This window comes from Centruroides sculpturatus, unplaced genomic scaffold (assembly GCF_000671375.1).
Source record: "Centruroides sculpturatus isolate CEXI.00-Female unplaced genomic scaffold, Cexi_2.0 scaffold12, whole genome shotgun sequence".
Lineage (NCBI taxonomy): Eukaryota > Metazoa > Arthropoda > Arachnida > Scorpiones > Buthidae > Centruroides > Centruroides sculpturatus.
The window spans coordinates 1,726,933-1,740,281 of NW_019384438.1; the positions used below are offsets into that span (position 1 = coordinate 1,726,933).

Below are 13,349 nucleotides of genomic sequence, written 5' to 3' on the forward strand. Positions count from 1 at the left end.
TTTTCATACTTTATTCGATTGAATCAAAAATAAAAAAATGGTCATTCCTTGTGTTTGAGTGTATTTTGGTGAAGTACTATTTTTAATTTTTGCCGATAAGATAATGAAATATCTACTTTAGATCTTCTATTTCTAAATTAATAGAATTCTTAGAAACAAATATTTATATATAACGTTGAGGATAGGTATTAAACCTCGAAACATAAGATAAAACTGTTTTGAGCTCCTTAATAAGGATCTGTGTTGGTGTCAATAACGTTAATAGAGAACTACTCTCTCCTTACGTCTATTGAAAATAGCTCAAATGTTAAAAATTTCCCCCAAAGAATATATTCTTCGTAGGAAAAAACATTCTTAATGTTAATGCAAAAAACTGAAAATAAAATCTATGCTGTTAAATTGTGAAAAAACTGCAGTGAAGATCATACTTCCTTAGTAATATCTATTACGGAATAAACAGATTAGTTAGAAAAAGGCCTCTGAAAGGTCGAGGCCCCAGAAAATTTGGCAAAATATAATGTGTTTTTTTAATAAACTAAAGAAATAAAATAAAGAAATGCGAGAAATTAAATAAATCATAATAAGAATGTTTTCGAAACTAGTAAATATGAATCCCGGCAAAATAGATCCCGTTAATTAGTCAGGAAATATTTATATATTTAAATTAACATCTTTAAACTAATAATAGAATATAATGGAGTTTTTTAGAACGCATAATAACAATAAACGTACGAGGATAATAAATCTGTCTAATGTAAAATAATATACAAAACGAATTTTGCAGGAAAAAAAATTTAAAAATCTTCCAACCATGGCCGCTCTCTCCCATATTAATTACTTTGTGATAATTGTCTTACATAAGCCCATTATTAATGAAGGAGAAAAGGTAATGCTTTTCGATCGAACTATCAAGGTCGAACGATCGATATCCGAAGCAGATAGATTATCGTAGGAATCGAGATGGGCTGCATTAATAATTGCGATCCTAAACAGTCCAAAAAGTGCTTCAGATGTAGTTTTGTCGCCATTTATACTCTTCTAGCCGTGGTTTATCAAGTTCCCATACCTATCAGTTACAAGTTATTTGGAGGTCTCGATATCGTTATCAGAAAAGTGCATTTAGTCGTCTGTCTTTGCAATATACTTTCGAATTGGATTTTCTTTATTTTGGACGTTATTTCTTTCATCGTAGCAATTCCGATGTTGTTCGAGGCCATGAAAATTGTGCCTTTGATTAAAGTATTATCTGACGACATCCTACATTTGCAAAAGGAAATACTCGGCCAAAATCCATACTTCAAATTGATTATCGTAACTTGTTTCACCGTCCGTTTCGCCGCTGGAAAATCCGTATTTTTTATAAAAAGTTTCAGTAAGAAAATGTGGAAAGACATCGATCAAAGTTGGATGAAAATGATGAATTTGCTCTCGGATGCCGAGAGAGAAGAACTACACGTTTACATTCGTAAATTATTTTGGAAAATATACGTAATTATGATCTTTTCTATATTCCTCACTCTGTACATTTTCTTGAAGCTGACCGGTCTCAACCACCAAATTGCAATTTTGTTTCCCGAGAATGCTATGTTGGTAATTTTAGGAGTTATCACTTTGTTCTTCTTCGTATCGATTACCTGGATCTGTTCGATCCTCTATCTATACTGCGTAAGTCGAGTGATTTCACGCTTATTCGACAAGATTAATGCCAGTATAGAATCCATGATGAATAACGAAATCACCATGGATGCACTCTATCTAATCCACGATAAGCATCAGATGTTAAGCGAACTGGTCTTAAATGTAGATCGAATCTTTAACATCTACATTTTCGTAGTATACTTCACTAGCATACCGGAATGTTGTATTGCATTATATTGTTACTTGTTCCCGTCAGAAGATACTTCTCCAGATCTGCTACTTCTCTGCATAACATTCGCCCTGTTAGCCTTCTTGTCTGTGGCCCTGAGTGCTGCGGAAGTGGCCAATTCTGTAAGTGATCATTTTAACGTCTTAAAATTCGTAAATCTAAATAAATTCATGCTAATTTTTTAACATAGGCACACTCTACGTATGATTATCTGTGCGATCTTTTCATTAACGAAACTACTTCTGAGCAACAATCAAAGGTAAAAAAAAAGCCTTATAGATTAATAATTTAAATTTTAAAAAATTACATTTTAAAAGTTATTGTCTTCTATACCTTCGTTTAGATTCTTTTATTATTAGAACGTCTTTCCGGCCCAAAAATTGGTTTATCTTGTCTGGAATTATTTGTTGTAACCAGATCTAGCATCGTAAATGTAAGATGACAGTTTAATTCGTAAAAATTTTATTACGCGAATGGTTGCGTGATAGGGTGAAAGTTTACGCGCTTATTCACGTGACTTTTACTTTCATCGATGGAAAAAATTAATTCGAATTTTGTTTCAGGTTATCGGAATGACGGCGACTTATTTTCTGACGATTATTCAGTTCAGGGGTGTCAGCCAGAGCGTTACGGGACACCGTTAAGCGCCATCTGTCGAGAGAAATGATCATCAAATATTATTATTATCGATTTATAATAATGCACTTTCGTGTATTTGAGAATTGGCACGATTGAAAATATTTATTCACAAATTATATTTTGGGTATTTTTAAGGAAAAAATTCAAAATTTTGTCTGATATTTCTATATTTCTGTGCTATTAAAGTGACAAGAAACCTCTAAAATTTTTTATTAGATAAAGTAAATATAATAACCTACAATATAAATAACAGCATAATTATTTTTATGATTCTCAAACACAAGACCGAATAAAGGTAAGAAAAACTCCAAGTGTTTAAATAGTAACACGGTCTTGTGTTTGAGAATCATAGANATATAAGATCGATGTATATAGGCTATATATATATATATATATGTTATCCTTTAACTAGAATAAAGAAAAAATAAAGATTTTTCAGTTCTGCTGACAAGAAAAACTACTCACTTATTATTGAATTTCGTTATCAGATAGATATTGTGTTACAGAACGAAAATAGTAAAGTTACGTAATCTAACAAATTCAATTTTTAAAATTTTATATTGAAATTAAATTTTTCTTTTAATCTTAAATAACAATTTTGCATAAATGAAATAAATATAAAATGTTTTAATATATATATATATATATAAACCATCTAAAATCACGTCGTCATTAATCTGAAAAGAATGGACTAATAATTTGATTTTCGATGATCAATTTAGTAGCCATCTTTAATATTTTTCTTCCTATTAAAAATAATAATGAATATAAAATAAAAGATTATATTGAAATTTACGATTCAGTGAATCTAACGAGGCGGTAACTCCTGGTGTTTCATGTTTTTCGACTTTTTTCTGGTAGATCATTAGTCAAGTTGATAAAATGTTGGAAGCAACGAACGAAATGTCATTATTCACGGACTTCACTTTTAAAAAACTTTTTAAATGTAACAGTTACGTCTTTTAGAAACTTAAAAATGCAATGTAAATGAACGTCGAAGTTATCATTGAAAAAGAAGATAAACGTGTGATAAATATATTAAATTTTATTTCGATTATCTCTCATAATAACATATTCAAGCAGCCTAAGATTCCTTCGATCAACGTAATTTATAAAAAATAATTTATGCAATTTACAGATTTAGCCTTTGTAGCCAAAAGCAGCTACTGGGGCACCGTATGCACCGTAAGCGCCGTAAGCACCAAAAGGTGCTCCAACGACACCCTTGTATCCGAAAGCGGCTACGGGGGCTGCCACTGCTGCCACGGGGGCGGCGGCAACTGCTACTGGAGCATGAGCCACGACGGCACCTAAATCAATTCTACTTTTCTTAAGAAAACAGCAACGGTTCCTGGTTCGTTAGTCTTGACCACGGCGCGGAATCCGGCGGCATCGGCTACGTATTCGACTCTTCTGGCACGTCCGTCGATGTCACCGATGACGTAAGATCCTCTCTTGTTACCCCAGCCGTCACCTACTTCGCTACGTCCGTTGGTGGCACCGACTCCGTTCACAATATTGTAGTTAAAGGCGTAGTTGCCGAAATCCTAGAATGAAGAAAACTTGGAGGTGAGATAAATTGCGATAACTCCTGAAGAATTTCGGAACGATTCCTTTCGGTTGGATCGTCTACTTACATCTTGTCTGCGAGAACTGACACTGTGGCCTCCTACAGCTGCTCCAGGAACGATTCCTGCAGAGACAGCGGCGAAAACAGCGAAAAGAACAGCTACCTGCAACAAAAAATTGCTAAAGATTAACTACTGAAGGTACTTGGCGGGATGGTTAATCCACGTATCAAAGACAACATTGTATGGAATACTTGCCTTGGAAAACATTTTGCTTTGATTTATTGACGAATTGTACTTTTCTCCTAAGACATTTCTTCTTTTATACCGATTTTTCGAACAAAAAAAAAAACCCGAAATATATCTGAAGACCTTGAATGTTAATCCAGCTCCAGAAGGAAAACTGGTTAATTGGCATGTGATAGATATTTGCCGATTTTCTAGGTCGTTACCGCTTTATACTTTATTGTAGCTATTTGAAGCCATACGGGCTTCTAAATTTATATTTATTTCATTTATTTATAAAATCTTTTATTGTAAAAAATGAAAACTTGACTAGAATGAAGGATAAAGGGATTCGGGTTCGCCACTCAAAATAGAGTAGGCTAATGAATAGTTGTAACATGTTATAGGAAAGATACATTGTTTGGGTTTTTCTACGTCGAATCAGTATAAGATTACATTAATCTAAACTTAATTAATTATCTTATTTAATTTAATTTTAATGAAAATATTCATAAAAAGCATTAATTATATTTTAATTAAAATTTTTAATAAATATAAATCATAATTAATTAAAATAGAATTTAATGGAGAAATTAATAAACGAATTCGAATGTGAATAATATATTTTTTTTAATTATTCTTCTGTTATTTAACTTTATTTTTATTGAATTTTTTACTAAAAATTTCAAGAAATTAAATAAATCTATTCTTTAAATATAAATAAAAATGTATTTATTTTTTTCATTTCGTGGTATAAACATAAAAATTGTAGTATTAAAAAATCTTAATTAGTAAGAGGAAGCGTGTCGCGTTACGCTTGAATGCCGTAGAATTAATAGTGACTACGAGGCACGACGACTTGCCTCGTTACTCTTGAAATTGCTATATGAATCGATGCGACGCGAAGCAACGCGACGACGCGCCGTCGCATTACTTAACTACACATCCTGATGGGTAATGAAAATTACTCATTTAAATGCACAAATTTTGTAATACAAATTTTTTTTACAGATAAAGCGAATTTTTAAATGTATTTTGTATGCAGTTTATAATAGAAAAATATGATGTTTTCCCCGAAGACTAGAAAAGTAGCTTTTCCAAGTGCTAATTTAAACGTTTTGCATAANATTTTTTTTTAATTTTATTTAATTCTTCAATTTTAGTAACTTATTCAATTCAAATATTTGTTGATATGATAAGGAACTAATCATGTTTAATGCAACAACATGAAATTGAATTTGCTAACTTATTAATTAAAAAAATTAACTAGAATAATTTGAATTCTGTTTCCGAAATTAATTTTAAATTGTTCAAAAAAAATATTTTTAAAATAACAATAATTATGAAATTAATAGCTAACTTTAATTGTTACTTTTAAGTTAATTCAAAAATAAAATATATTAATTAATCTTTACACATGTTACGTATTCTGCGATATAAGTGAGATACAGTGCGATGGTAAAATTCCTTTCTGCAGTGGGTGGCTCGGCCGAGTGATTACGTCATCTTACTTTAACTCTTTCGACGCGCGATCTGCCTGTGACGTCATTACTTCGTTCTTAAAAGCTCCTCCTGTTTCTCCGCCCACTGCGGACGAACTTTATGATCGCACGTTATAAAACATCAAAATTGACAGAGATGATTGGTTAGAAATAAGTTTCAATTAACGAATAAGATAATAGAAGTAGGCATACTTATAAATATTATTTCAATAACCAATCATCGTTAAATTAATCTGTATCAAACGAATCATCGTTTAGTGTCACTAAAAACTTTTAAGATGTAATATCTTGAGAATATAATGGAGAACGTTGCATGTTTATAATTACTTTTTTCTATATAATTTTTAAAATTTTAAAGATTTCTGCGTGCATTAAAGTTTCCTTCTTATATAATTTCTTAGAAATAAATAAAAAATCTAAAATTTAATTAATTTATTATGTTTAATTAATTATTTGTTTATCATTTAGTTTATAAATGTACTGTACAGTACAGTACAGTACGAGACATTTTTCAATAATTCTGAGATTTCGTCTTTACGGTGCAACTTCTTATCGATTATATGAAGCTATGATGCAAGTATCGATTCGAAAAATCTTTTATTTGATAAATTATCTTCTAATTATGATATATTAAATGAAAATAAAGAAATTAAGCCACTCTAAAGTAATAAGTAAAGGTCTGTATTTGCTATCAAATAACTTAACTGTATAACGTAGAAAGAGGTTGAAATGTCAGTTAAACAATATATATATATATATAAAATGTAAATGATCTTGGTTAACCGACTTTTGGGCCACAATTCATTTTAAAAAACATGGAATTAAGCAAAGATGAAATTCTAATTAATAATAACAAATTCAACGATCACTAATTACAGAAATAATAGAAAAATATAGAAAATTTTTAGATTTTTACGCTTGAAATATTTTTCGTGGGTTTCAAACCTCTATTCAGTATGATTGAATGTAAAGATTGTCCTCTTGAGGCTCGTGATTCAAAGAAATCGCGAGAAACTTTCAAGGAGAGTTGAGAAAATCTGAAAAGTATGTAGCAGAAAATATGTTTTTCTTGCTGTGAATTGAGTAGTGACTTTTATAAGGCAGAAGTAAAAATCAATCACAGGAAAATTATACCAAAGTGTATTTAAAAAAAACATCTTTGTTTTATTGATCCAGATGGAATCCTAAATGACGCTTCAGATGAGCAAATAATATGTACAGTACAGTAAAACCTGCATAAAACGAAATTGCACCGGTTCTGCTTTAGGCAGGTTTCCGTTTTAAACAGGTTTTACTGTATATACTGTATTATAAGAACTGAAATATAAGGTTAAAAAAATCACCTAATTAATGAAATAAATTTCCCTATATTGACAGACAGGCAGACCGACTAAATAAAACACTTTTCAAAGAAAACAAATAAAGAAATTCAATAAAATCCCTAAAACCTTTGAATGACTAAAAATTATACAAAAATTAACTTATTTTAAAGTTTGTTAATTGTAAAAATCTGCCCTTTTTCTTAATGCAACGATATTAATGAAGCGATAATATAGCTTAAAACTCCACAAATCCGTGACGATCGTAGATAAACAATAATAGTCACTTGACAGAGCTCGTTAATACGTTATATTCCCCGTTCATCTCCTAAAATGTTTCATTAATACGAACAAACTAATTGTAATATTCGCAATCCACAAAATGAAACGTTTATAAATGCTCGCATGATAATACGATACGGATGCATTCTATATTATAGTAAATATTAAGGCTGATACGGAATATAGAATCGATTTTCGTGAAGATATAATTAGTGAAGTCAAACATAAATAGTATAAATGAGGTCAAAGTTCATTCTAATTTGTTATGCCTCTCGTTTCTGGTGGTTTTTCTGAAAGCAGTGGGCTTCAAAAAAGAATTTATAAATTACAGAGAAAATCTCATAATTTTTTTTATTGAAATAGATATAGGCCTATCCTTATTTTAGATTCCTAAGATAAATCATATGAATTAGATTCTTTAGCTGATAATTGTTTCTAAATCTATCTCCATCAGTTATTAAACAAGCTTAAAACCTGTTTAAATAGCTTAAAATAAACCATTTTTTTCTTGCTATTTTCTTCCTCTGCAGCAGCTGTACTGAAAGATTTTAAAGCAAAATATGTTTCACTCGATCATTTAACTTTAATGTCATGAAAATAAATCGAGATGCTTACTTATTTCTATTAATTTTATCAATTTTAAACTTTCCAAATAGCACGTATTTATTAATTTAAAAGTTATATATATGCAACCTTCGAATTCCACGGAAAGAATATTCTTACGCTCATTTGAATTTAATTAATTTTCAATTGATCCTGACCATCTGTTTATACACAGTGATGTGTTAACTCGATTCTACACGCATAAAGAACGTAGAATCGAGTTTACACAGTACAATCGAGTGTGCAACCGAATATAGAATCGAGTTAATAAATCATAAAATATGGACATTTTTGAAAGAATTAATAAACTGCAATTCAAAGTTATTGATACTTTAAAAAATTAATGAAAGGTGATAACATTCTTTTAATAATTTCGTTGATAATTATTAGTAATAACGGAAACAAAAGAATAGAGACTATAAAATGCTATATACTATACTTTTATGATGTATTACATCCTGAAAGTTATTGCTCTAAAAACAATAGAAATATTTTTTAAAGAATAGAGAACCACTTAGACTAAGTTCACTCAACGAAATTAGATGATGCAATATTCGATCACCTTGAAAAAACATAAACACATTTTTTATCGTAAACTAAAGCAGAATTTTAACTAAAAAAAAACTAATTTAGAAAAATTTCTGAACTACTTTTAATTTAATATTTTTCGTTCTATTATTTCCTTGTAAATAATTCTCATCACATCCGAGGATTTTGAATTTTCAACTTTTATGCAATTAAATTAATTTATTATATTTAAAATAATTTAGGCATAAATACTATGCAATCGATTTTTTAAACATCATTCTTGAATAGTTTATTTATTTTTTATTAACATAAAAGGAAAAAATATGAAAAATCTAATTTATTTTATGTAGTATGTTTGCTTCCTTCTATAAATCTTTATATAATTATTGAATAAAAACTAATTATTTTCTTTATTTCAATATATTTTTTATATAAAATTAACATTTTGATGCAAAATATAAATTAAATTTGCTAGAAATGAGCATTTTTGTGTGTAGAAACATTAACATTCGCGAAGAGTAATTTCGTTACTTTACACTCGTTTTACAGTAATATGACTAATGGGTCTCGGGTATAGAAGAAAAACAAAAACGGGATAATCACGATCTATAAAAGCTATGTGTTATATTGTTTCCATCTTTGTCCGAAAATTATTCGTAATTATTTAAATTTTGCGGACAGACTAGGTCATTCCCTTATCAGATTCAAAGCGATAAACGAAAGAAAATAGTTCAACCTCCATAAAGGAACCAGACGACCTTCTACGGACTCGTCGATCACCAACAATTTACAAGGACAATTGCACCAAATATTGCATCAGATTTTTTAGATTTTGGTATATAAGGAGTCTCAGATTCTTAGTTTATCAAATATCAAACAACAACAGAGCAACATGTTTCAAGTAAGTTTCTTTAGCGAGTAGCACAACTTAAATGAAAACTTCAATTCTGGAGTGTTAATGATTTTTTACCTCTTAGGTTATCGTCTTCGGTATTCTTCTAGCCACGGTTTCTGCGGGAATTATCCCTGGTGCGGGCCTAGCCGGTATCGGTATCAATCCGGCTCTGGTGGCACCCGCCATTGCAGCACGAGCAATCGCGGCTCCGGCCATTGCAGCACCAGCAATTGCAGCACCCGTGATTGCGGCTCGAACATTCGCAGCACCAGCCATTGCAGCACGAGCAATCGCGGCTCCGGCCATTGCAGCACCAGCAATTGCGGCACCCGTGATTGCGGCACGAGCACTCGCGGCACCTCTGGCAACTCGAGTGGTCTCAACTAGAACCGTCGTGGCACCCCTCGGCGCCGGTATCGTCGCCGCTAATGGTCTACTGGGTGCACCATTGGCAGGTGGTATCATCGCCTCCAAGTCCATCATCGGAGCACCCGCCATCGCCGCTGCTCCTCTGGCCGCGGGTGTCATCGGTGGTCCCGGCATAATTGCGGCTAACGGTCTTCTCGGAGCACCCCTGGCAGCCCCACTAGCCTCGGGTATTATCGGCGCACCAGGTCTAGCTTTCAAAGGTCTTAAAACGATTATTTAAACGATTTACACGATGTCGATAATGTTAAAATCTACATTAATTCGAAATGATCTCAGAAATGATCTCTTGTATCGTAGTTATATAAATATTTGTTATCCCACAAAAAATTAAAGACAAAATAAAAATTATATTTTTATTTTATGCAAAATGAAATGATTTATTTGCACATCATTTGTAAAATAATGTACAGGTAACCCCCGTATAACACGGCACTTCTATAGCACGGATTCACTCTAACACGNTATCCCACAAAAAATTAAAGACAAAATAAAAATTATATTTTTATTATTTATTTTCTTCTGGTTTATTTGGTGTTTTGTCATTTTCTTACAGAATTAAAATAAAATACATTTGATTTATATCCATACTTTCTAATTGTATTATAGACTTGCATAATATCTGTCTAAGAATACAGTAGAAGAGGAAATACAATTTAAAAGAACACGAAAATTTTTATATTTTACTGGACTTGGCACCTTTAAATATCTACTTTCAAAGTTTTAATAAAACGATACTCTTTCGTATCACAAACTACTATAATTATAAAATTCGTACACTGTTTATTTTATTCAATTAAAATAATTTAAAAATAAAGAATAAATTATTTCTTATTCGGCATTTTAAAACGAAAAATTTTAATGTATTATGATCACAATTTACGTTCTCATACGAGGATTCAGATTGGTTCTCAATATTTTATTGTATTCTTTATCGTTACTTTTCAAATATTATATTTTATTCGAACTTTTGATACTTTAACAATATATTTGCATGCTAAAGGCAATTAATGTGGATCGTCTCTAAGAACAACATTTATGCGAGCAGAAAAGTCTGATGACTTTAATATATTTCACAGATTTTTAGAAAATTAAGAATATAGGAGTTACGTCTTCTTAATTTTTACAATAGATTTTTAATAGGTATACCTTGAATGAAAAAATGCTAAACATCATAAAAAAATTCCTTATAGTGTATAAATACAATAAAAAAATTAGAACTTAAGATATAATCGAATATATTAAACACAAAACGGAAGTTACGCGCTGCGATAGAAGATAATTTGCCATTTGTTATTTAGCAACGACATTTCGCTTCCTAAGTGTCATGAGTCATGATTTCTTATGACATATATCTTTTTCTGTTTCCTAATTAAAGACTTATTTTTTACCAATTATGTCTACCAAACATTTATTTATGTGCCGTAGACAGAATTTATTGATAATTTACCTTTGTAGATAAGTTTGGTGCTTCCATCAAAGCAAAAACTCGACTCCTAAACTTAAGATACAGTATGAAAAACTTGTTTTTAGTCTCTTAATTTTCTCTATTTATCTATGGTATAATAAAAGAAATATCTGATCTGACCACGCCATTTTTTCTTAGGGATTATGGGGAGTTTAAAAAAAATCCCTTACCATCTGTCACCTGTCTCAATTAGAGAAATGAATAAGCTTATCCTAATGTCTTCGTCTTCTCGTATGTCCAAATACTCTAATGTTTTAATTATTTTAAAAATAATTTAATTAATCCAGATTTACCTTCCATAAGAGTGATGCAAACTTACCTTTTATTTTATATTTTGCTGTCACATTTTTACATTCTATTCTTGACTTTTTATCAATTCGGATGTAAACCCAATTACTTTTACTTATAAATTATAGAAAAAGAAACCAGAAATAAGTGGAAAAAGCAGTTAAAATAAGTTTCTACAACGTTTTTATACCATAAAAACTGCAGTAAAATAACAAGAAACAGAAACGCACCTTTTAAGATTATCTCTTTAATTAATTTTAATTAAACAAATGAAAGAGATTTAAATTTTAATTAATTTTTAAGATTTTTAAATAAATTTAATGAATTAATTTTGAATACTTTTTTCTTTATTTATTTACAAAAGAATGTAAAAATATTTACGAATATAAAGATGCAGAGAACCTACCTACAGATTGGTTCTCGGCATCTTTATTAACGACGTCGAAAAAAAGCAAATAAAAAATTAATTTGTTTTAAAAAATATTTAATAAATTAACCTGTTTCAAATTTTATTTTATTTATTTTTTCTCGCATTAAAAATGTTTAAGAATAAATTCGAGAAAATATTTTTGTCACGTGTTCAAATTTATCATCTTTTCATTCCTAAAATGGAAAACTTAACCGAAACATTTTGATAAATTTTAATCATATTTCTTCGAGAATACACAGTTTAGTATCCAAGAATACGTGACTTTTCATCTCATTTAGTTAGAAAAGACGTGCCCACCTTCAATTAATAAATAAGATTTTCAAAGTAGTTGCGAGATGTTGCAAAATAAACGAAGCAACTTTCGTTTAATCAGGTAGGAAAAAGTAAATTAAAAGTATATATTGCCTTGTGGGCCTATATTTTCCTTGGCGTTTCCTACTCCAATCAAAAAATTTCATTTTAAAGTTTAGTCACGTTCGTCTAATAAAGTGCAAATTACACGTAAAAAGTTGGAATTGGTCACCCTACAACTCGCATTCCATGTTATATTTAGGCTGGTTTGTAAATAAATATTGGACTGAATGTGTCAGAAACTACTAGCGATCCCACGCCACACGAAGGAGAAACAAAAACGGTAATTAATTCAGCTTCCGGTATCGAATCGCTCCGAAAATCAATATGTATCGTGACGTTAACTTTCTAATAAAAAGTATTACGAAGAATGAATCAGAAATCGCCATACATAACAAAGAATTTAGTTTATTATTCAGTCATATATCACAGAATATGATCTTTGTGAGTAATATTTAACTGAATACACGTAAAGATGTATGGTAACACGCACGATATTATGTCTCCACAAGTACTGTACAAGTCTTCAAGTGGTCTATATTTGTATGGAGATTTAATCCTGTGCAACTACCGAGCATTGAATATACTTATTTAATTTCGCTTATTTTTATAAGTAATTCTGATGCATTATTTTAAAATAATACAGTGAAATCTCCGAACAACGGCCATTGACAGGAACATAAAAATTGGTCGTTGTTTGGAGATTATTTTGTATGCATTTCGGAAAGAAACGTTGGTGAATAAATGGTTTTAGTTATTAGAGGTTGAACCGTATATTTTTTACATTTTAATTTTAAAAATCTAACTTTATCCGAAATTCGCATAACAGAATAGAATTTAAATAAATTAAAATTCGCAATAAATGTCAAATCGATAAAACTTTATTCGAATATTTTTACTGAAAAGTTTCGATGTAGAATTTTAAATTAATAAATTATACAACTAAGTTTCTCCTAAT

The 13,349-nt window shown here is 30.3% G+C and overlaps 2 protein-coding genes across 2 annotated transcripts; one reads left to right on the forward strand and one right to left on the reverse strand.

Annotated features, from left to right (window-relative positions):
• Positions 1–960: 960 nt before the first annotated feature.
• On the forward strand, positions 961–2,511 carry LOC111620068. Its single transcript, XM_023361911.1, has 4 exons — positions 961–1,989; positions 2,058–2,126; positions 2,211–2,300; positions 2,431–2,511. Exons 1-4 carry the CDS (start codon positions 961–963, stop codon positions 2,509–2,511), a joined length of 1,269 nt encoding a protein of 422 aa, XP_023217679.1.
• A 1,135-nt stretch (positions 2,512–3,646) lies between these two features.
• Positions 3,647–4,344, reverse strand: LOC111620069 (adult-specific rigid cuticular protein 15.7-like). The gene is made up of 4 exons (XM_023361912.1): positions 4,333–4,344; positions 4,144–4,239; positions 3,877–4,053; positions 3,647–3,835 (listed from the first exon to the last, which is right to left on the reverse strand). Exons 1-4 carry the CDS (start codon positions 4,342–4,344, stop codon positions 3,647–3,649), a joined length of 474 nt encoding a protein of 157 aa, XP_023217680.1.
• Between the last annotated feature and the right edge of the window lie 9,005 nt (positions 4,345–13,349).